The 23,264-nt window shown below is 53.6% G+C and overlaps 1 protein-coding gene across 1 annotated transcript in view; it reads left to right on the forward strand.

Annotated features, from left to right (window-relative positions):
* Window positions 1-23,264, forward strand: part of LOC148816368 (basement membrane-specific heparan sulfate proteoglycan core protein-like) — a 54,611-nt gene that overhangs the window by 7,018 nt on the left and 24,329 nt on the right. Inside the window, exons 7-11 of the mRNA XM_088940108.1 lie at window positions 5,016-5,366; window positions 6,004-6,099; window positions 6,915-6,989; window positions 7,944-8,000; window positions 8,197-8,259. Coding sequence (XP_088796234.1) covers window positions 5,016-5,366; window positions 6,004-6,099; window positions 6,915-6,989; window positions 7,944-8,000; window positions 8,197-8,259 — 642 coding nt within the window. The remainder of the gene's footprint in view (window positions 1-5,015; window positions 5,367-6,003; window positions 6,100-6,914; window positions 6,990-7,943; window positions 8,001-8,196; window positions 8,260-23,264) is intronic.

The following is a 23,264-nucleotide window of genomic DNA, read 5'->3' on the forward strand; positions in this document are numbered from 1 at the left end:
CGGCTCCTGTTTCTGTACCTCAGGGTCACTGCAGCTCTGTGGGCAGCGTGGGGACTGACGGCTCCTGTTTCTGTACCTCAGGGTCACTGCAGCTCTGTGGGCAGCGTGGGGACTGACGGCTCCTGTTTCTGCACCTCAGGGTCACTGCAGCTCTGTGGGCAGCGTGGGGACTGACGGCTCCTGTTTCTGTACCTCAGGGTCACTGCAGCTCTGTGGGCAGCGTGGGGACTGACGGCTCCTGTTCCTGTACCTCAGGGTCACTGCAGCTCTGTGGGCAGCGTGGGGACTGACGGCTCCTGTTTCTGTACCTCAGGGTCACTGCAGCTCTGTGGGCAGCGTGGGGACTGACGGCTCCTGTTTCTGTACCTCAGGGTCACTGCAGCTCTGTGGGCAGCGTGGGGACTGACGGCTCCTGTTTCTGTACCTCAGGGTCACTGCAGCTCTGTGGGCAGCGTGGGGACTGACGGCTCCTGTTCCTGTTTCTGCACCTCAGGGTCACTGCAGCTCTGTGGGCAGCGTGGGGACTGACGGCTCCTGTTTCTGTACCTCAGGGTCACTGCAGCTCTGTGGGCAGCGTGGGGACTGACGGCTCCTGTTTCTGCACCTCAGGGTCACTGCAGCTCTGTGGGCAGCGTGGGGACTGACGGCTCCTGTTTCTGTACCTCAGGGTCACTGCAGCTCTGTGGGCAGCGTGGGGACTGACGGCTCCTGTTTCTGCACCTCAGGGTCACTGCAGCTCTGTGGGCAGCGTGGGGACTGACGGCTCCTGTTCCTGTTTCTGTACCTCAGGGTCACTGCAGCTCTGTGGGCAGCGTGGGGACTGACGGCTCCTGTTTCTGTACCTCAGGGTCACTGCAGCTCTGTGGGCAGCGTGGGGACTGACGGCTCCTGTTTCTGCACCTCAGGGTCACTGCAGCTCTGTGGGCAGCGTGGGGACTGACGGCTCCTGTTTCTGTACCTCAGGGTCACTGCAGCTCTGTGGGCAGCGTGGGGACTGACGGCTCCTGTTTCTGCACCTCAGGGTCACTGCAGCTCTGTGGGCAGCGTGGGGACTGACGGCTCCTGTTTCTGTACCTCAGGGTCACTGCAGCTCTGTGGGCAGCGTGGGGACTGACGGCTCCTGTTTCTGTACCTCAGGGTCACTGCAGCTCTGTGGGCAGCGTGGGGACTGACGGCTCCTGTTTCTGCACCTCAGGGTCACTGCAGCTCTGTGGGCAGCGTGGGGACTGACGGCTCCTGTTTCTGTACCTCAGGGTCACTGCAGCTCTGTGGGCAGCGTGGGGACTGACGGCTCCTGTTTCTGTACCTCAGGGTCACTGCAGCTCTGTGGGCAGCGTGGGGACTGACGGCTCCTGTTTCTGTACCTCAGGGTCACTGCAGCTCTGTGGGCAGCGTGGGGACTGACGGCTCCTGTTTCTGTACCTCAGGGTCACTGCAGCTCTGTGGGCAGCGTGGGGACTGACGGCTCCTGTTTCTGCACCTCAGGGTCACTGCAGCTCTGTGGGCAGCGTGGGGACTGACGGCTCCTGTTTCTGTACCTCAGGGTCACTGCAGCTCTGTGGGCAGCGTGGGGACTGACGGCTCCTGTTTCTGTTTCTGTACCTCAGGGTCACTGCAGCTCTGTGGGCAGCGTGGGGACTGACGGCTCCTGTTTCTGTACCTCAGGGTCACTGCAGCTCTGTGGGCAGCGTGGGGACTGACGGCTCCTGTTTCTGTACCTCAGGGTCACTGCAGCTCTGTGGGCAGCGTGGGGACTGACGGCTCCTGTTTCTGCACCTCAGGGTCACTGCAGCTCTGTGGGCAGCGTGGGGACTGACGGCTCCTGTTTCTGTACCTCAGGGTCACTGCAGCTCTGTGGGCAGCGTGGGGACTGACGGCTCCTGTTTCTGTACCTCAGGGTCACTGCAGCTCTGTGGGCAGCGTGGGGACTGACGGCTCCTGTTTCTGTACCTCAGGGTCACTGCAGCTCTGTGGGCAGCGTGGGGACTGACGGCTCCTGTTTCTGTACCTCAGGGTCACTGCAGCTCTGTGGGCAGCGTGGGGACTGACGGCTCCTGTTTCTGTACCTCAGGGTCACTGCAGCTCTGTGGGCAGCGTGGGGACTGACGGCTCCTGTTCCTGTTTCTGCACCTCAGGGTCACTGCAGCTCTGTGGGCAGCGTGGGGACTGACGGCTCCTGTTTCTGTACCTCAGGGTCACTGCAGCTCTGTGGGCAGCGTGGGGACTGACGGCTCCTGTTTCTGTACCTCAGGGTCACTGCAGCTCTGTGGGCAGCGTGGGGACTGACGGCTCCTGTTTCTGTACCTCAGGGTCACTGCAGCTCTGTGGGCAGCGTGGGGACTGACGGCTCCTGTTTCTGTACCTCAGGGTCACTGCAGCTCTGTGGGCAGCGTGGGGACTGACGGCTCCTGTTTCTGTACCTCAGGGTCACTGCAGCTCTGTGGGCAGCGTGGGGACTGACGGCTCCTGTTTCTGTACCTCAGGGTCACTGCAGCTCTGTGGGCAGCGTGGGGACTGACGGCTCCTGTTTCTGTACCTCAGGGTCACTGCAGCTCTGTGGGCAGCGTGGGGACTGACGGCTCCTGTTTCTGTACCTCAGGGTCACTGCAGCTCTGTGGGCAGCGTGGGGACTGACGGCTCCTGTTTCTGGACCTCAGGGTCACTGCAGCTCTGTGGGCAGCGTGGGGACTGACGGCTCCTGTTTCTGGACCTCAGGGTCACTGCAGCTCTGTGGGCAGCGTGGGGACTGACGGCTCCTGTTTCTGGACCTCAGGGTCACTGCAGCTCTGTGGGCAGCGTGGGGACTGACGGCTCCTGTTTCTGCACCTCAGGGTCACTGCAGCTCTGTGGGCAGCGTGGGGACTGACGGCTCCTGTTTCTGTACCTCAGGGTCACTGCAGCTCTGTGGGCAGCGTGGGGACTGACGGCTCCTGTTTCTGCACCTCAGGGTCACTGCAGCTCTGTGGGCAGCGTGGGGACTGACGGCTCCTGTTTCTGTACCTCAGGGTCACTGCAGCTCTGTGGGCAGCGTGGGGACTGACGGCTCCTGTTTCTGGACCTCAGGGTCACTGCAGCTCTGTGGGCAGCGTGGGGACTGACGGCTCCTGTTTCTGTACCTCAGGGTCACTGCAGCTCTGTGGGCAGCGTGGGGACTGACGGCTCCTGTTTCTGTACCTCAGGGTCACTGCAGCTCTGTGGGCAGCGTGGGGACTGACGGCTCCTGTTTCTGCACCTCAGGGTCACTGCAGCTCTGTGGGCAGCGTGGGGACTGACGGCTCCTGTTTCTGTACCTCAGGGTCACTGCAGCTCTGTGGGCAGCGTGGGGACTGACGGCTCCTGTTTCTGCACCTCAGGGTCACTGCAGCTCTGTGGGCAGCGTGGGGACTGACGGCTCCTGTTTCTGTACCTCAGGGTCACTGCAGCTCTGTGGGCAGCGTGGGGACTGACGGCTCCTGTTTCTGTACCTCAGGGTCACTGCAGCTCTGTGGGCAGCGTGGGGACTGACGGCTCCTGTTTCTGTACCTCAGGGTCACTGCAGCTCTGTGGGCAGCGTGGGGACTGACGGCTCCTGTTTCTGGACCTCAGGGTCACTGCAGCTCTGTGGGCAGCGTGGGGACTGACGGCTCCTGTTTCTGGACCTCAGGGTCACTGCAGCTCTGTGGGCAGCGTGGGGACTGACGGCTCCTGTTTCTGGACCTCAGGGTCACTGCAGCTCTGTGGGCAGCGTGGGGACTGACGGCTCCTGTTTCTGCACCTCAGGGTCACTGCAGCTCTGTGGGCAGCGTGGGGACTGACGGCTCCTGTTTCTGTACCTCAGGGTCACTGCAGCTCTGTGGGCAGCGTGGGGACTGACGGCTCCTGTTTCTGGACCTCAGGGTCACTGCAGCTCTGTGGGCAGCGTGGGGACTGACGGCTCCTGTTTCTGGACCTCAGGGTCACTGCAGCTCTGTGGGCAGCGTGGGGACTGACGGCTCCTGTTTCTGCACCTCAGGGTCACTGCAGCTCTGTGGGCAGCGTGGGGACTGACGGCTCCTGTTTCTGTACCTCAGGGTCACTGCAGCTCTGTGGGCAGCGTGGGGACTGACGGCTCCTGTTTCTGTACCTCAGGGTCACTGCAGCTCTGTGGGCAGCGTGGGGACTGACGGCTCCTGTTTCTGTACCTCAGGGTCACTGCAGCTCTGTGGGCAGCGTGGGGACTGACGGCTCCTGTTTCTGTACCTCAGGGTCACTGCAGCTCTGTGGGCAGCGTGGGGACTGACGGCTCCTGTTTCTGCACCTCAGGGTCACTGCAGCTCTGTGGGCAGCGTGGGGACTGACGGCTCCTGTTTCTGTACCTCAGGGTCACTGCAGCTCTGTGGGCAGCGTGGGGACTGACGGCTCCTGTTTCTGTACCTCAGGGTCACTGCAGCTCTGTGGGCAGCGTGGGGACTGACGGCTCCTGTTTCTGTACCTCAGGGTCACTGCAGCTCTGTGGGCAGCGTGGGGACTGACGGCTCCTGTTTCTGTACCTCAGGGTCACTGCAGCTCTGTGGGCAGCGTGGGGACTGACGGCTCCTGTTTCTGTACCTCAGGGTCACTGCAGCTCTGTGGGCAGCGTGGGGACTGACGGCTCCTGTTTCTGTACCTCAGGGTCACTGCAGCTCTGTGGGCAGCGTGGGGACTGACGGCTCCTGTTTCTGTACCTCAGGGTCACTGCAGCTCTGTGGGCAGCGTGGGGACTGACGGCTCCTGTTTCTGCACCTCAGGGTCACTGCAGCTCTGTGGGCAGCGTGGGGACTGACGGCTCCTGTTTCTGCACCTCAGGGTCACTGCAGCTCTGTGGGCAGCGTGGGGACTGACGGCTCCTGTTTCTGTACCTCAGGGTCACTGCAGCTCTGTGTTATGAATTAGTGTTATTAATTTTACCAGATTATTGTTAATTGTTATTACTCGTTTGTTTTCTTTGGCTGATGTTATTGAAGCCGGTGTTTCAGTAGGTTCACCACAACTCAAGGCAGGTTGCTTCTGTGTTTCAGCCACACACACACTTGCTGTAGTAGTTGTGCGACAGTCTGGGATGGGCTTGCTTGTGTGTGAGCTTGGCTCTCTGAACCTCACCTGCCAGGCCGAGCTCACGAAACTCCCCCCGCCTGCGCTGAGCTTCGTCCTGCTGAGAGACAACAGCACTGTCCAGAACACCTCCCTCGGACCCCCCAGCACCGGGCCTGTCCAGATGTCCGCGGTCAGGCGCAGCAGCTCGGGGTCTGAGCTCTACAGTCTGCTGGTCCGCAGTGCTGACCGCTCCTTCTCTGGGACATATCGGTGTGTGGTCAGCTCTCACACCGGGGTGAGCAGAGAGAGTGCGCTCCTTCACGTCCGTGTCGCAGGTGAGAACAGGCTACTTTACTGACCAGCTTCTCCCTCTGTGGTCATTTCTTTCTTTCAGCTCGTGTTTGTCTCTGTGATTGTCTTTCTCTGCACTTGTGTGTTTCTGCCCGTCTCTGCTTCCCAGGAGAGTCTGGTCAGTGAGGGGGAGTCTGGTCAGTGTGGGAGAGTCTGGTCAGTGAGGAGAGTCTGGTCAGTGAGGGGGAGTCTGGTCAGTGTGGAGAGTCTGGTCAGTGTGGAGAGTCTGGTCAGTGTGGGAGAGTCTGGTCAGTGTGGGAGAGTCTGGTCAGTGTGGAGAGTCTGGTCAGTGAGGAGAGTCTGGTCAGTGAGGGGGAGTCTGGTCAGTGAGGGGGAGTCTGGTCAGTGAGGAGAGTCTGGTCAGTGAGGGGAGTCTGGTCAGTGTGGAGAGTCTGGTCAGTGAGGGAGAGTCTGGTCAGTGAGGGGGAGTCTGGTCAGTGAGGGGGAGTCTGGTCAGTGAGGGAGAGTCTGGTCAGTGAGGGGAGTCTGGTCAGTGAGGGGGAGTCTGGTCAGTGAGGAGAGTCTGGTCAGTGAGGGGGAGTCTGGTCAGTGAGGAGAGTCTGGTCAGTGAGAAGGGTTTTTCGCCTCTGTGACCTGTGTGTCTCACCCTTGTGCAAACAGCCTCCAAGCTGCCCTTGTCTGCCCACATCTCTGTGGTCCTGCTGGTGCTGGTTCTGGCCGTGCTGATCACTGGGCTGCTGTACCACAGGACCACAGGTGAGACTCTACACTGACCCCTCCAGGACCAGGACTGGACAGCCCTGCTGCAGACACACACTGACCCCTCCAGGACCAGGACTGGACAGCCCTGCTGCAGACACACACTGACCCCTCCAGGACTGGACAGCCCTGCTGCAGACACACACACTGACCCCTCCAGGACCGGGACTGGACAGCCCTGCTGCAGACACACACTGACCCCTCCAGGACTGGGACTGGACAGCCCTGCTGCAGACACACACTGACCCCTCCAGGACCGGGACTGGACAGCCCTGCTGCAGACACACTCTGACCCCTCCAGGACCAGGACTGGACAGCCCTGCTGCAGACACACACTGACCCCTCCAGGACCGGGACTGGACAGCCCTGCTGCAGACACACACTGACCCCTCCAGGACCGGACTGGACAGCCCTGCTGCAGACACACACACTGACCCCTCCAGGACCGGGACTGGACAGCCCTGCTGCAGACACACACTGACCCCTCCAGGACTGGGACTGGACAGCCCTGCTGCAGACACACACTGACCCCTCCAGGACCGGGACTGGACAGCCCTGCTGCAGACACACACTGACCCCTCCAGGACCGGGACTGGACAGCCCTGCTGCAGACACACACTGACCCCTCCAGGACCGGGACTGGACAGCCCTGCTGCAGACACACACACTGACCCCTCCAGGACCGGGACTGGACAGCCCTGCTGCAGACACACACACTGACCCCTCCAGGACCGGACTGGACAGCGCTATCTGACAGGAGGCCAGGGCTCTGGACTCTAACGCAGGTGTTTCTGTGCGCCGCTGGGAAACAGGTGAGTGTCACAGCAGCCCACAGGGGAGAGGGGAGCCCCAGGATCGCACCCTCACTGGCGCCCCCTGTCAGCAGGGTAGTGTTGGGACACACTGAGAAAGATAGCGGTCAGCCTGGGTCTCAGGGTCTCAGGGTCAATCAGGGTCTCTGGGTCAGAGTCTCAGGGTCGGTCAGGGTCTCTGGGTCAGTCAGAGTCTCAGGGTCTCAGAGTCTCAGGGTCAGTCAGGGTCATCAGAGTCGCAGGGTCAGTCAGGGTCTCAGAGTCTCAGGGTCTCAGGGTCAGTCAGAGTCTCGGTCAATCAGGGTTTCAGGGTCAGTCAGGGCCAATCAGGGTCAGTCAGGGTCTCAGGGTCGGTCAGGGTCTCAGGGTCAGTCAGAGTCTCGGGGTCAGTCAGGGTTGGTCAGAGTCTCAGGGTCAGTCAGGGTTGGTCAGAGTCTCAGGGTCAGTCAGAGTCTCGGGGTCAGTCAGGGTTGGTCAGAGTCTCAGGGTCAGTCAGGATCTCAGGGTCAGTCAGGGTCTCAGGGTGAACCCCTCTCTCTCTCAGTGCAGTGTTAATGTACTGGAGTGTCCAGTCAGTGTGTGTGTATGAACCCCTCTCTCTCTCAGTGCAGTGTTCATGTACTGGAGTGTCCAGTCAGTGTGTCTGTATGAACCCCTCTCTCTCTCAGTGCAGTGTTAATGTACTGGAGTGTCCAGTCAGTGTGTCTGTATGAACCCCTCTCTCTCTCAGTGCAGTGTTCATGTACTGGGGTGTCCAGTCAGTGTGTCTGTATGAACCCCTCTCTCTCTCAGTGCAGTGTTCATGTACTGGAGTGTCCAGTCAGTGTGTCTGTATTAACCCCTCTCTCTCTCAGTGCAGTGTTCATGTACTGGAGTGTCCAGTCAGTGTCTGTATTAACCCCTCTCTCTCAGTGCAGTGTTCATGTACTGGAGTGTCCAGTCAGTGTGTCTGTATGAACCCCTCTCTCTCTCAGTGCAGTGTTCATGTACTGGTGTCCAGTCGGTGTTAATGGTGTTTTCTCTCTGCAGTGCCCCCGGGTGGTGAAGCTGTGTACTGCAGTGTCTCTCAGAAGGAGACAGTGAAGAGTGAGGCCTGTCTCACACTGTGCTGGGGTCAGCTGGCCCCGAGTCTCAGTGTAGCTGCTGCTAACTGCTAAGCTTTGTTTTGATTTGTGAGCAGTACTGTGGTGTGTGTGTCTGTACTGCAGTGCTGTGTAGCTGTGGGGTGTGTGTTTGTGTGTGTGTGTGAGAGAGAAGGCCAGTAACACTGCTGCTTCCTCAGATGCTGATGTCAGACCGGAGGGGGACGTCCTGTACGCCGAGGTCAGCCTGCCTGCCAGCACAGGTGAGGGCTCCAGCACCTCCAGAGACACAACTACACACACTGAGCTCTACTACACACTCTCTCACACACTCGGCTCTGCTACACTATTCGGCTCTGCTGTAGTAGAGCTGAGTGTGTGTGTATGTGAGAGTGTAGTAGAACCGAGTGTGTGTGTGAGTGTGTAGTAGAGCTGTGACAGTGTGTAGTAGAGCTGAGTGTGTGAGTGTAGTAGAGCCGAGTGTGTAGTAGAGCTGTGTGTGTGAGTGTAGTAGAGCTCACTCTCACACACACTGAGCTCTACTACACACACACTCACATACAGCTCTACTACACACTCTCACACACACACTGAGCTCTACTACACACTCTCACAGCTCTACTACACACTCTCACACACACACTGAGCTCTACTACACAATCTCACAGCTCTACTACACACACACACTCGGCTCTACTACACACTCTCACACTCGGCTCTACCACACACACACACACTCGGCTCTACTACACTCTCACACACACTCGGCTCTACTACACACTCTCACACTCGGCTCTACTACACACTCTCACACACACACTGAGCTCTACTACACACTCACACACACACTGAGCTCTACTACATACTCACACACAGCTCTACTACACACTCACACACACTGAGCTCTACTACACTCTCACACACACTCGGCTCTACTACACACTCTCACACAGCTCTACTACACACACACACACTCGGCTCTACCACACACACACACACACACGGCTCTACTACACACTACCACACACACTCGGCTCTACCACACACACACACTCGGCTCTACTACACACTCACACACACACTGAGCTCTACTAAACACTCTCACACACACACTGAGCTCTGCTACATACAGACACACAGCTCCACTACACACTCTCTCACACTCAGCTCTACTACACACTCTCACACACTCGGCTCTACTACACACTCTCTCACACACACACTGAGCTCTACTACACACTCTCACACACTCGGCTCTACTACACATTCTCACACACATACAGCTCTACTACACACTCCCACACACACACTGAGCTCTACTACATATACACACACACACAGCTCTACTACACACTCAGCTCTACTACACACTCACACACACACACTGAGCTCTACTACACTCTCACACTCGGCTCTACTACACACTCACACACTCAGCTCTACTACACACTCACACACAGCTCTACTACACTATCACACACACTGAGCTCTACTACACACTCTCACACAGTCCTGGCAGCTCTGCTGGGAGCAGTGTCAGTGTCAGTGACAGTGTGTCAGTGACAGTGTGACAGTGTCAGTCTGTCAGTGTGTCAGTGTGTCAGTGTGACAGTGTCAGTGACAGTGTGACAGTGTCAGTGTCACTGTGTCAGTGTCAGTGTGTCAGTGTGACAGTGTGTCAGTGTCAGTGACAGTGTGACAGTGTCAGTCTGTCAGTGTCAGTGTGTCAGTGTCAGTGACAGTGTGACAGTGTCAGTGTGTCAGTGTGACAGTGTCAGTGTGACAGTGTGTCAGTGACAGTGTGACAGTGTCAGTGTCACTGTGTCAGTGTCAGTGTGTCAGTGTGTCAGTGTGACAGTGTCAGTCTGTCAGTGTCAGTGTGTCAGTGTCAGTGACAGTGTGACAGTGTCAGTGTCACTGTGTCAGTGTCAGTGACAGTGTGACAGTGTCAGTCTGTCAGTGTCAGTGTGTCAGTGTGACAGTGTGACAGTGTCAGTGTCAGTGTCAGTGTGTCAGTGTGTCAGTGTGACAGTGTCAGTGACAGTGTGTCAGTGTGTCAGTGTCAGTGTGACAGTGTCAGTGTGTCAGTGACAGTGTGTCAGTGTGACAGTGTCAGTGTCAGTCTGTCAGTGTCAGTGTGACAGTGTGTCAGTGTCAGTGTGTCAGTGTCAGTGACAGTGTGTCAGTGTGACAGTGTCAGTGACAGTGTCAGTGTGTCAGTGACAGTGTGACAGTGTCAGTCTGTCAGTGTCAGTGACAGTGTGACAGTGTCAGTGTGTCAGTGTCAGTCTGTCAGTGTGTCAGTGACAGTGTGTCAGTGTGACAGTGTCAGTGTCAGTCTGTCAGTGTGTCAGTGACAGTCTGTCAGTGACAGTGTGTCAGTGTCAGTGTGTCAGTGACAGTGTGTCAGTGTGACAATGTCAGTGTGTCAGTGTCAGTCTGTCAGTGACAGTGTGTCAGTGTGACAGTGTCAGTGTGTCAGTGTCAGTCTGTCAGTGTGACAGTGTCAGTGTCAGTGTGTCAGTGTGACAGTGTGTCAGTGTCAGTGTGACAGTGTCAGTGACAGTGTGTCAGTGTGACAGTGTCAGTGACAGTGTGACAGTGTCAGTCTGTCAGTGACAGTGTGTCAGTGTCAGTCTGTCAGTGTCAGTGTGTCAGTGACAGTGTGACAGTGTCAGTCTGTCAGTGTCAGTGTGACAGTGTCAGTGTGTCAGTGTCAGTCTGTCAGTGTGTCAGTGACAGTGTGTCAGTGTGACAGTGTCAGTGTGTCAGTGTCAGTCTGTCAGTGTGTCAGTGACAGTCTGTCAGTGACAGTGTGTCAGTGTCAGTGTGTCAGTGTCAGTGTGTCAGTGTGACAATGTCAGTGTGTCAGTGTCAGTGTGTCAGTGACAGTGTGACAGTGTCAGTGTGTCAGTGACAGTGTCAGTCTGTCAGTGACAGTGTGTCAGTGTGACAGTGTCAGTGTGTCAGTGTCAGTCTGTCAGTGTCAGTGACAGTGTCAGTGACAGTGTGACAGTGTCAGTCTGTCAGTGTCAGTGTGTCAGTGTCAGTGTGTCAGTGACAGTGTGACAGTGTCAGTGTGTCAGTGTCAGTCTGTCAGTGTGTCAGTGACAGTCTGTCAGTGACAGTGTGACAGTGTCAGTGTGTCAGTGTCAGTCTGTCAGTGTGTCAGTGACAGTCTGTCAGTGACAGTGTGTCAGTGTCAGTGTGTCAGTGACAGTGTGTCAGTGTGACAGTGTCAGTGTGTCAGTGACAGTGTGTCAGTGACAGTGTCAGTCTGTCAGTGACAGTGTGTCAGTGTGTCAGTGTCAGTCTGTCAGTGTGTCAGTGACAGTGTCAGTCTGTCAGTGTCAGTCTGTCAGTGACAGTGTGTCAGTGTGACAGTGTCAGTGTGTCAGTGTCAGTCTGTCAGTGACAGTCTGTCAGTGTCAGTGTGTCAGTGACAGTGTGTCAGTGTGACAGTGTCAGTGTCAGTGACAGTGTCAGTCAGTGACAGTGTGTCAGTGTGACAGTGTCAGTGTGTCAGTGTCAGTCTGTCAGTGTGTCAGTGACAGTCTGTCAGTGTGACAGTGTCAGTGTGACAGTGTGTCAGTGACAGTGTGTCAGTGTCAGTCTGTCAGTGTCAGTGTGTCAGTGACAGTGTGACAGTGTCAGTCTGTCAGTGTCAGTGTGTCAGTGACAGTGTGTCAGTGTCAGTCTGTCAGTGTCAGTGTGTCAGTGACAGTGTGACAGTGTCAGTCTGTCAGTGTCAGTGACAGTGTGACAGTGTCAGTGTGTCAGTGACAGTGTGTCAGTGACAGTGTGTCAGTGTGACAATGTCAGTGTGTCAGTGTCAGTGTGTCAGTGACAGTGTGAGTGTCAGTGTGTCAGTGAAAGTGTGTCAGTGACAGTGTCAGTCTGTCAGTGACAGTGTGTCAGTGTGACAGTGTCAGTGTGTCAGTGTCAGTCTGTCAGTGTCAGTGTGTCAGTGACAGTGTCAGTGTGACAGTGTCAGTGTGTCAGTGTCAGTGACAGTGTGACAGTGTCAGTCTGTCAGTGTCAGTGTGTCAGTGACAGTGTGTCAGTGTCAATCTGTCAGTGTCAGTGTGTCAGTGACAGTGTGACAGTGTCAGTCTGTCAGTGTCAGTGACAGTGTGACAGTGTCAGTGTGTCAGTGTCAGTCTGTCAGTGTGACAGTGTCAGTGTGTCAGTGACAGTCTGTCAGTGACAGTGTGTCAGTGACAGTGTGTCAGTGTGACAGTGTCAGTGTGTCAGTGACAGTGTCAGTCTGTCAGTGACAGTGTGTCAGTGTCAGTCTGTCAGTGTGTCAGTGTGTCAGTGTGACAGTGTCAGTGACAGTGTGACAGTGTCAGTGTCACTGTGTCAGTGTGTCAGTGTGTCAGTGTGACAGTGTGTCAGTGTCAGTGACAGTGTGACAGTGTCAGTCTGTCAGTGTCAGTGTGTCAGTGTCAGTGACAGTGTGACAGTGTCAGTGTGTCAGTGTGACAGTGTCAGTGTGACAGTGTGTCAGTGACAGTGTGACAGTGTCAGTGTCACTGTGTCAGTGTCAGTGTGTCAGTGTGACAGTGTGTCAGTGTGACAGTGTCAGTGTGTCAGTGTGTCAGTGTGACAGTGTCAGTCTGTCAGTGTCAGTGTGTCAGTGTCAGTGACAGTGTGACAGTGTCAGTGTGTCAGTGTGACAGTGTCAGTGTGACAGTGTCAGTGTGTCAGTGACAGTGTGACAGTGTCAGTGTCACTGTGTCAGTGTGTCAGTGTCAGTGACAGTGTCAGTCTGTCAGTGTCAGTGTGTCAGTGTGTCAGTGTGACAGTGTGACAGTGTCAGTGTCAGTGTGTCAGTGTGACAGTGTCAGTGACAGTGTCAGTCTGTCAGTGTCAGTGTGTCAGTGTGACAGTGTCAGTGACAGTGTGTCAGTGTCAGTGACAGTTTGTCAGTGTGTCAGTGTCAGTGTGACAGTGTCAGTGTGTCAGTGACAGTGTGTCAGTGTGACAGTGTCAGTGTCAGTCTGTCAGTGTCAGTGTGACAGTGTGTCAGTGTGTCAGTGTCAGTGACAGTGTGTCAGTGTGACAGTGTCAGTGACAGTGTCAGTGTGTCAGTGACAGTGTGACAGTGTCAGTCTGTCAGTGTCAGTGACAGTGTGACAGTGTCAGTGTGTCAGTGTCAGTCTGTCAGTGTGTCAGTGACAGTGTGTCAGTGTGACAGTGTCAGTGTGTCAGTGTCAGTCTGTCAGTGTGTCAGTGACAGTCTGTCAGTGACAGTGTGTCAGTGTCAGTGTGTCAGTGACAGTGTGTCAGTGTGACAATGTCAGTGTGTCAGTGTCAGTCTGTCAGTGACAGTGTGTCAGTGTGACAGTGTCAGTGTGTCAGTGTCAGTCTGTCAGTGTGACAGTGTCAGTGTCAGTCTGTCAGTGTCAGTGTGTCAGTGTGACAGTGTGTCAGTGTCAGTGTGACAGTGTCAGTGTCAGTGACAGTGTGTCAGTGTGACAGTGTCAGTGACAGTGTGACAGTGTCAGTCTGTCAGTGTGTCAGTGACAGTGTGTCAGTGTCAGTCTGTCAGTGTCAGTGTGTCAGTGACAGTGTGACAGTGTCAGTCTGTCAGTGTCAGTGTGACAGTGTCAGTGTGTCAGTGTCAGTCTGTCAGTGTGTCAGTGACAGTGTGTCAGTGTGACAGTGTCAGTGTGTCAGTGTGTCAGTGACAGTCTGTCAGTGACAGTGTGTCAGTGTCAGTGTGTCAGTGACAGTGTGTCAGTGTGACAATGTCAGTGTGTCAGTGTCAGTGACAGTGTGACAGTGTCAGTGTGTCAGTGACAGTGTGTCAGTGACAGTGTCAGTCTGTCAGTGACAGTGTGTCAGTGTGACAGTGTCAGTGTGTCAGTGTCAGTCTGTCAGTGTCAGTGACAGTGTCAGTGTGTCAGTGTCAGTGTGACAGTGTCAGTCTGTCAGTGTCAGTGTGTCAGTGTCAGTGTGTCAGTGAGTGTGTCAGTGACAGTGTGTCAGTGTCAGTCTGTCAGTGTGTCAGTGACAGTCTGTCAGTGACAGTGTGACAGTGTCAGTGTGTCAGTGTGTCAGTGACAGTCTGTCAGTGACAGTGTGTCAGTGTCAGTGTGTCAGTGACAGTGTGTCAGTGTGACAGTGTCAGTGTGTCAGTGACAGTGTGTCAGTGACAGTGTCAGTCTGTCAGTGACAGTGTGTCAGTGTGTCAGTGTCAGTCTGTCAGTGTGTCAGTGACAGTGTCAGTCTGTCAGTGTCAGTCTGTCAGTGACAGTGTGTCAGTGTGACAGTGTCAGTGTGTCAGTGTCAGTCTGTCAGTGACAGTCTGTCAGTGTCAGTGTGTCAGTGACAGTGTGTCAGTGTGACAGTGTCAGTGTGTCAGTGACAGTGTCAGTCAGTGACAGTGTGTCAGTGTGACAGTGTCAGTGTGTCAGTGTCAGTCTGTCAGTGTGTCAGTGACAGTCTGTCAGTGTGACAGTGTCAGTGTGACAGTGTGTCAGTGACAGTGTGTCAGTGTCAGTCTGTCAGTGTCAGTGTGTCAGTGACAGTGTGTCAGTGTCAGTGTGTCAGTGTCAGTCTGTCAGTGACAGTGTGTCAGTGACAGTGTGACAGTGTCAGTCTGTCAGTGTCAGTGTGTCAGTGACAGTGTGACAGTGTCAGTCTGTCAGTGTCAGTGACAGTGTGACAGTGTCAGTGTGTCAGTGACAGTGTGTCAGTGACAGTGTGTCAGTGTGACAATGTCAGTGTGTCAGTGTCAGTGTGTCAGTGACAGTGTGACAGTGTCAGTGTGTCAGTGACAGTGTGTCAGTGACAGTGTCAGTCTGTCAGTGACAGTGTGTCAGTGTGACAGTGTCAGTGTGTCAGTGTCAGTCTGTCAGTGTCAGTGTGTCAGTGACAGTGTCAGTGTGACAGTGTCAGTGTCAGTGACAGTGTGACAGTGTCAGTCTGTCAGTGTCAGTGTGTCAGTGACAGTGTGTCAGTGTCAATCTGTCAGTGTCAGTGTGTCAGTGACAGTGTGACAGTGTCAGTCTGTCAGTGTCAGTGACAGTGTGACAGTGTCAGTGTCAGTCTGTCAGTGTGACAGTGTCAGTGTGACAGTGTCAGTGTGTCAGTGACAGTCTGTCAGTGACAGTGTGTCAGTGTGACAGTGTCAGTGTGTCAGTGACAGTGTCAGTCTGTCAGTGACAGTGTGTCAGTGTCAGTCTGTCAGTGTCAGTCTGTCAGTGACAGTGTGTCAGTGTGACAGTGTCAGTGTGTCAGTGTCAGTCTGTCAGTGACAGTCTGTCAGTGTCAGTGTGTCAGTGTCAGTGTGTCAGTGACAGTGTCAGTCAGTGACAGTGTGTCAGTGTGACAGTGTCAGTGTGTCAGTGTCAGTCTGTCAGTGACAGTCTGTCAGTGTGACAGTGTCAGTGTGACAGTGTGTCAGTGACAGTCTGTCAGTGTCAGTGTGTCAGTGACAGTGTGACAGTGTCAGTGTGTCAGTGACAGTGTCAGTCTGTCAGTGACAGTGTGTCAGTGTGACAGTGTCAGTGTGTCAGTGTCAGTGTGACAGTGTCAGTGTGTCAGTGTGACAGTGTCAGTCTGTCAGTGTGACAGTGTCAGTGTGTCAGTGTGAGTGTGTCAGTGACAGTGTGTCAGTGTGACAGTGTCAGTGTGTCAGTGTCAGTGTGACAGTGTCAGTGTGACAGTGTCAGTGTCAGTCTGTCAGTGTGACAGTGTCAGTGTGTCAGTGTCAGTGTGACAGTGTCAGTGACAGTGTGTCAGTGTCAGTGTGACAGTGTCAGTGTGTCAGTGTCAGTGTGTCAGTCTGTCAGTGTCAGTGTGTCAGTGACAGTGTGTCAGTGACAGTGTCAGTCTGTCAGTGACAGTGTGTCAGTGTCAGTCTGTCAGTGTGACAGTGTCAGTGTGTCAGTGACAGTGTGTCAGTGTGACAGTGTCAGTGTGACAGTGTCAGTGTGTCAGTGTGAGTGTCAGTGTGTCAGTGACAGTGTCAGTCTGTCAGTGACAGTGTGTCAGTGTCAGTGTGTCAGTGTCAGTCTGTCAGTGACAGTCTGTCAGTGTCAGTGTGTCAGTGTGACAGTGTCAGTGTGTCAGTGACAGTGTCAGTCAGTGACAGTGTGTCAGTGTGACAGTGTCAGTGTGTCAGTGTCAGTGTGTCAGTGACAGTCTGTCAGTGTGACAGTGTCAGTGTGACAGTGTGTCAGTGACAGTCTGTCAGTGTCAGTGTGTCAGTGACAGTGTGACAGTGTCAGTGTGTCAGTGACAGTGTCAGTCTGTCAGTCACAGTGTGTCAGTGTGTCAGTGTCAGTGTGTCAGTGTCAGTGTCAGTGTGTCAGTGTCAGTGTGTCAGTGACAGTGTGTCAGTGTGTCAGTGTGACAGTGTCAGTGTGACAGTGTCAGTGTGTCAGTGACAGTGTGTCAGTGACAGTGTCAGTCTGTCAGTGTGACAGTGTCAGTGTGACAGTGTCAGTGTGTCAGTGACAGTCTGTCAGTGACAGTGTGTCAGTGACAGTGTGTCAGTGTGACAGTGTCAGTGTGTCAGTGTGACAGTGTCAGTGTGACAGTGACAGTCTGTCAGTGACAGTGTGTCAGTGACAGTGTGACAGTGTCAGTCTGTCAGTGTCAGTGTGACAGTGTCAGTGTGTCAGTGTCAGTCTGTCAGTGTGTCAGTGACAGTGTGTCAGTGTGACAGTGTCAGTGTGTCAGTGTCAGTCTGTCAGTGTGTCAGTGACAGTCTGTCAGTGACAGTGTGTCAGTGTCAGTGTGTCAGTGTCAGTGTGTCAGTGTGACAATGTCAGTGTGTCAGTGTCAGTGTGTCAGTGACAGTGTGACAGTGTCAGTGTGTCAGTGACAGTGTCAGTCTGTCAGTGACAGTGTGTCAGTGTGACAGTGTCAGTGTGTCAGTGTCAGTCTGTCAGTGTCAGTGACAGTGTCAGTGACAGTGTGACAGTGTCAGTCTGTCAGTGTCAGTGTGTCAGTGTCAGTGTGTCAGTGACAGTGTGACAGTGTCAGTGTGTCAGTGTCAGTCTGTCAGTGTGTCAGTGACAGTCTGTCAGTGACAGTGTGACAGTGTCAGTGTGTCAGTGTCAGTCTGTCAGTGTGTCAGTGACAGTCTGTCAGTGACAGTGTGTCAGTGTCAGTGTGTCAGTGACAGTGTGTCAGTGTGACAGTGTCAGTGTGTCAGTGACAGTGTGTCAGTGACAGTGTCAGTCTGTCAGTGACAGTGTGTCAGTGTGTCAGTGTCAGTCTGTCAGTGTGTCAGTGACAGTGTCAGTCTGTCAGTGTCAGTCTGTCAGTGACAGTGTGTCAGTGTGACAGTGTCAGTGTGTCAGTGTCAGTCTGTCAGTGACAGTCTGTCAGTGTCAGTGTGTCAGTGACAGTGTGTCAGTGTGACAGTGTCAGTGTCAGTGACAGTGTCAGTCAGTGACAGTGTGTCAGTGTGACAGTGTCAGTGTGTCAGTGTCAGTCTGTCAGTGTGTCAGTGACAGTCTGTCAGTGTGACAGTGTCAGTGTGACAGTGTGTCAGTGACAGTGTGTCAGTGTCAGTCTGTCAGTGTCAGTGTGTCAGTGACAGTGTGACAGTGTCAGTCTGTCAGTGTCAGTGTGTCAGTGACAGTGTGTCAGTGTCAGTCTGTCAGTGTCAGTGTGTCAGTGACAGTGTGACAGTGTCAGTCTGTCAGTGTCAGTGACAGTGTGACAGTGTCAGTGTGTCAGTGACAGTGTGTCAGTGACAGTGTGTCAGTGTGACAATGTCAGTGTGTCAGTGTCAGTGTGTCAGTGACAGTGTGAGTGTCAGTGTGTCAGTGAAAGTGTGTCAGTGACAGTGTCAGTCTGTCAGTGACAGTGTGTCAGTGTGACAGTGTCAGTGTGTCAGTGTCAGTCTGTCAGTGTCAGTGTGTCAGTGACAGTGTCAGTGTGACAGTGTCAGTGTGTCAGTGTCAGTGACAGTGTGACAGTGTCAGTCTGTCAGTGTCAGTGTGTCAGTGACAGTGTGTCAGTGTCAATCTGTCAGTGTCAGTGTGTCAGTGACAGTGTGACAGTGTCAGTCTGTCAGTGTCAGTGACAGTGTGACAGTGTCAGTGTGTCAGTGTCAGTCTGTCAGTGTGACAGTGTCAGTGTGTCAGTGACAGTCTGTCAGTGACAGTGTGTCAGTGACAGTGTGTCAGTGTGACAGTGTCAGTGTGTCAGTGACAGTGTCAGTCTGTCAGTGACAGTGTGTCAGTGTCAGTCTGTCAGTGTGTCAGTGTGTCAGTGTGACAGTGTCAGTGACAGTGTGACAGTGTCAGTGTCACTGTGTCAGTGTGTCAGTGTGTCAGTGTGACAGTGTGTCAGTGTCAGTGACAGTGTGACAGTGTCAGTCTGTCAGTGTCAGTGTGTCAGTGTCAGTGACAGTGTGACAGTGTCAGTGTGTCAGTGTGACAGTGTCAGTGTGACAGTGTGTCAGTGACAGTGTGACAGTGTCAGTGTCACTGTGTCAGTGTCAGTGTGTCAGTGTGACAGTGTGTCAGTGTGACAGTGTCAGTGTGTCAGTGTGTCAGTGTGACAGTGTCAGTCTGTCAGTGTCAGTGTGTCAGTGTCAGTGACAGTGTGACAGTGTCAGTGTGTCAGTGTGACAGTGTCAGTGTGACAGTGTCAGTGTGTCAGTGACAGTGTGACAGTGTCAGTGTCACTGTGTCAGTGTGTCAGTGTCAGTGACAGTGTCAGTCTGTCAGTGTCAGTGTGTCAGTGTGTCAGTGTGACAGTGTGACAGTGTCAGTGTCAGTGTGTCAGTGTGACAGTGTCAGTGACAGTGTCAGTCTGTCAGTGTCAGTGTGTCAGTGTGACAGTGTCAGTGACAGTGTGTCAGTGTCAGTGACAGTTTGTCAGTGTGTCAGTGTCAGTGTGACAGTGTCAGTGTGTCAGTGACAGTGTGTCAGTGTGACAGTGTCAGTGTCAGTCTGTCAGTGTCAGTGTGACAGTGTGTCAGTGTGTCAGTGTCAGTGACAGTGTGTCAGTGTGACAGTGTCAGTGACAGTGTCAGTGTGTCAGTGACAGTGTGACAGTGTCAGTCTGTCAGTGTGTCAGTGACAGTCTGTCAGTGACAGTGTGTCAGTGTGACAATGTCAGTGTGTCAGTGTCAGTCTGTCAGTGACAGTGTGTCAGTGTGACAGTGTGTCAGTGTCAGTGACAGTGTGTCAGTGTGACAGTGTCAGTGACAGTGTCAGTGTGTCAGTGACAGTGTGACAGTGTCAGTCTGTCAGTGTCAGTGACAGTGTGACAGTGTCAGTGTGTCAGTGTCAGTCTGTCAGTGTGTCAGTGACAGTGTGTCAGTGTGACAGTGTCAGTGTGTCAGTGTCAGTGTGTCAGTGTCAGTCTGTCAGTGTGTCAGTGACAGTCTGTCAGTGACAGTGTGTCAGTGTCAGTGTGTCAGTGACAGTGTGTCAGTGTGACAATGTCAGTGTGTCAGTGTCAGTCTGTCAGTGACAGTGTGTCAGTGTGACAGTGTCAGTGTGTCAGTGTCAGTCTGTCAGTGTGACAGTGTCAGTGTCAGTCTGTCAGTGTCAGTGTGTCAGTGTGACAGTGTGTCAGTGTCAGTGTGACAGTGTCAGTGTCAGTGACAGTGTGTCAGTGTGACAGTGTCAGTGACAGTGTCAGTCTGTCAGTGTGTCAGTGACAGTGTGTCAGTGTCAGTCTGTCAGTGTCAGTGTGTCAGTGACAGTGTGACAGTGTCAGTCTGTCAGTGTCAGTGTGACAGTGTCAGTGTGTCAGTGTCAGTCTGTCAGTGTGTCAGTGACAGTGTGTCAGTGTGACAGTGTCAGTGTGTCAGTGTGTCAGTGACAGTCTGTCAGTGACAGTGTGTCAGTGTCAGTGTGTCAGTGACAGTGTGTCAGTGTGACAATGTCAGTGTGTCAGTGTCAGTGACAGTGTGACAGTGTCAGTGTGTCAGTGACAGTGTGTCAGTGACAGTGTCAGTCTGTCAGTGACAGTGTGTCAGTGTGACAGTGTCAGTGTGTCAGTGTCAGTCTGTCAGTGTCAGTGACAGTGTCAGTGTGTCAGTGTCAGTGTGACAGTGTCAGTCTGTCAGTGTCAGTGTGTCAGTGTCAGTGTGTCAGTGAGTGTGTCAGTGACAGTGTGTCAGTGTCAGTCTGTCAGTGTGTCAGTGACAGTCTGTCAGTGACAGTGTGACAGTGTCAGTGTGTCAGTGTGTCAGTGACAGTCTGTCAGTGACAGTGTGTCAGTGTCAGTGTGTCAGTGACAGTGTGTCAGTGTGACAGTGTCAGTGTGTCAGTGACAGTGTGTCAGTGACAGTGTCAGTCTGTCAGTGACAGTGTGTCAGTGTGTCAGTGTCAGTCTGTCAGTGTGTCAGTGACAGTGTCAGTCTGTCAGTGTCAGTCTGTCAGTGACAGTGTGTCAGTGTGACAGTGTCAGTGTGTCAGTGTCAGTCTGTCAGTGACAGTCTGTCAGTGTCAGTGTGTCAGTGACAGTGTGTCAGTGTGACAGTGTCAGTGTGTCAGTGACAGTGTCAGTCAGTGACAGTGTGTCAGTGTGACAGTGTCAGTGTGTCAGTGTCAGTCTGTCAGTGTGTCAGTGACAGTCTGTCAGTGTGACAGTGTCAGTGTGACAGTGTGTCAGTGACAGTGTGTCAGTGTCAGTCTGTCAGTGTCAGTGTGTCAGTGACAGTGTGTCAGTGTCAGTGTGTCAGTGTCAGTCTGTCAGTGACAGTGTGTCAGTGACAGTGTGACAGTGTCAGTCTGTCAGTGTCAGTGTGTCAGTGACAGTGTGACAGTGTCAGTCTGTCAGTGTCAGTGACAGTGTGACAGTGTCAGTGTGTCAGTGACAGTGTGTCAGTGACAGTGTGTCAGTGTGACAATGTCAGTGTGTCAGTGTCAGTGTGTCAGTGACAGTGTGACAGTGTCAGTGTGTCAGTGACAGTGTGTCAGTGACAGTGTCAGTCTGTCAGTGACAGTGTGTCAGTGTGACAGTGTCAGTGTGTCAGTGTCAGTCTGTCAGTGTCAGTGTGTCAGTGACAGTGTCAGTGTGACAGTGTCAGTGTCAGTGACAGTGTGACAGTGTCAGTCTGTCAGTGTCAGTGTGTCAGTGACAGTGTGTCAGTGTCAATCTGTCAGTGTCAGTGTGTCAGTGACAGTGTGACAGTGTCAGTCTGTCAGTGTCAGTGACAGTGTGACAGTGTCAGTGTCAGTCTGTCAGTGTGACAGTGTCAGTGTGACAGTGTCAGTGTGTCAGTGACAGTCTGTCAGTGACAGTGTGTCAGTGTGACAGTGTCAGTGTGTCAGTGACAGTGTCAGTCTGTCAGTGACAGTGTGTCAGTGTCAGTCTGTCAGTGTCAGTCTGTCAGTGATAGTGTGTCAGTGTGACAGTGTCAGTGTGTCAGTGTCAGTCTGTCAGTGACAGTCTGTCAGTGTCAGTGTGTCAGTGTCAGTGTGTCAGTGACAGTGTCAGTCAGTGACAGTGTGTCAGTGTGACAGTGTCAGTGTGTCAGTGTCAGTCTGTCAGTGACAGTCTGTCAGTGTGACAGTGTCAGTGTGACAGTGTGTCAGTGACAGTCTGTCAGTGTCAGTGTGTCAGTGACAGTGTGACAGTGTCAGTGTGTCAGTGACAGTGTCAGTCTGTCAGTGACAGTGTGTCAGTGTGACAGTGTCAGTGTGTCAGTGTCAGTGTGACAGTGTCAGTGTGTCAGTGTGACAGTGTCAGTCTGTCAGTGTGACAGTGTCAGTGTGTCAGTGTGAGTGTGTCAGTGACAGTGTGTCAGTGTGACAGTGTCAGTGTGTCAGTGTCAGTGTGACAGTGTCAGTGTGACAGTGTCAGTGTCAGTCTGTCAGTGTGACAGTGTCAGTGTGTCAGTGTCAGTGTGACAGTGTCAGTGACAGTGTGTCAGTGTCAGTGTGACAGTGTCAGTGTGTCAGTGTCAGTGTGTCAGTCTGTCAGTGTCAGTGTGTCAGTGACAGTGTGTCAGTGACAGTGTCAGTCTGTCAGTGACAGTGTGTCAGTGTCAGTCTGTCAGTGTGACAGTGTCAGTGTGTCAGTGACAGTGTGTCAGTGTGACAGTGTCAGTGTGACAGTGTCAGTGTGTCAGTGTGAGTGTCAGTGTGTCAGTGACAGTGTCAGTCTGTCAGTGACAGTGTGTCAGTGTCAGTGTGTCAGTGTCAGTCTGTCAGTGACAGTCTGTCAGTGTCAGTGTGTCAGTGTGACAGTGTCAGTGTGTCAGTGACAGTGTCAGTCAGTGACAGTGTGTCAGTGTGACAGTGTCAGTGTGTCAGTGTCAGTGTGTCAGTGACAGTCTGTCAGTGTGACAGTGTCAGTGTGACAGTGTGTCAGTGACAGTCTGTCAGTGTCAGTGTGTCAGTGACAGTGTGACAGTGTCAGTGTGTCAGTGACAGTGTCAGTCTGTCAGTCACAGTGTGTCAGTGTGTCAGTGTCAGTGTGTCAGTGTCAGTGTCAGTGTGTCAGTGTCAGTGTGTCAGTGACAGTGTGTCAGTGTGTCAGTGTGACAGTGTCAGTGTGACAGTGTCAGTGTGTCAGTGACAGTGTGTCAGTGACAGTGTCAGTCTGTCAGTGTGACAGTGTCAGTGTGACAGTGTCAGTGTGTCAGTGACAGTCTGTCAGTGACAGTGTGTCAGTGACAGTGTGTCAGTGTGACAGTGTCAGTGTGTCAGTGTGACAGTGTCAGTGTGACAGTGACAGTCTGTCAGTGACAGTGTGTCAGTGACAGTGTGTCAGTGTGACAGTGTCAGTGTGTCAGTGACAGTGTCAGTCTGTCAGTGACAGTGTGTCAGTGTCAGTCTGTCAGTGTCAGTCTGTCAGTGACAGTGTGTCAGTGTCAGTGTGTCAGTGTGACAGTGTCAGTGTGTCAGTGACAGTGTCAGTCAGTGACAGTGTGTCAGTGTGACAGTGTCAGTGTGTCAGTGTCAGTCTGTCAGTGTGTCAGTGACAGTCTGTCAGTGTGACAGTGTCAGTGTGACAGTGTGTCAGTGACAGTCTGTCAGTGTCAGTGTGTCAGTGACAGTGTGACAGTGTCAGTCTGTCAGTGACAGTGTCAGTCTGTCAGTGACAGTGTGTCAGTGTGTCAGTGTCAGTGTGACAGTGTCAGTGTGTCAGTGTGACAGTGTCAGTCTGTCAGTGTGACAGTGTCAGTGTGAGTGTGTCAGTGACAGTGTGTCAGTGACAGTGTGTCAGTCTGTCAGTGTCAGTGTGACAGTGTCAGTCTGTCAGTGTGACAGTGTCAGTCTGTCAGTGACAGTGTGTCAGTGACAGTGTGTCAGTGTGACAGTGTCAGTGTGTC

This window comes from Atractosteus spatula, chromosome 22 (genome assembly GCF_055471065.1).
Source record: "Atractosteus spatula isolate fAtrSpa1 chromosome 22, fAtrSpa1.hap1, whole genome shotgun sequence".
NCBI lineage: Eukaryota > Metazoa > Chordata > Actinopteri > Semionotiformes > Lepisosteidae > Atractosteus > Atractosteus spatula.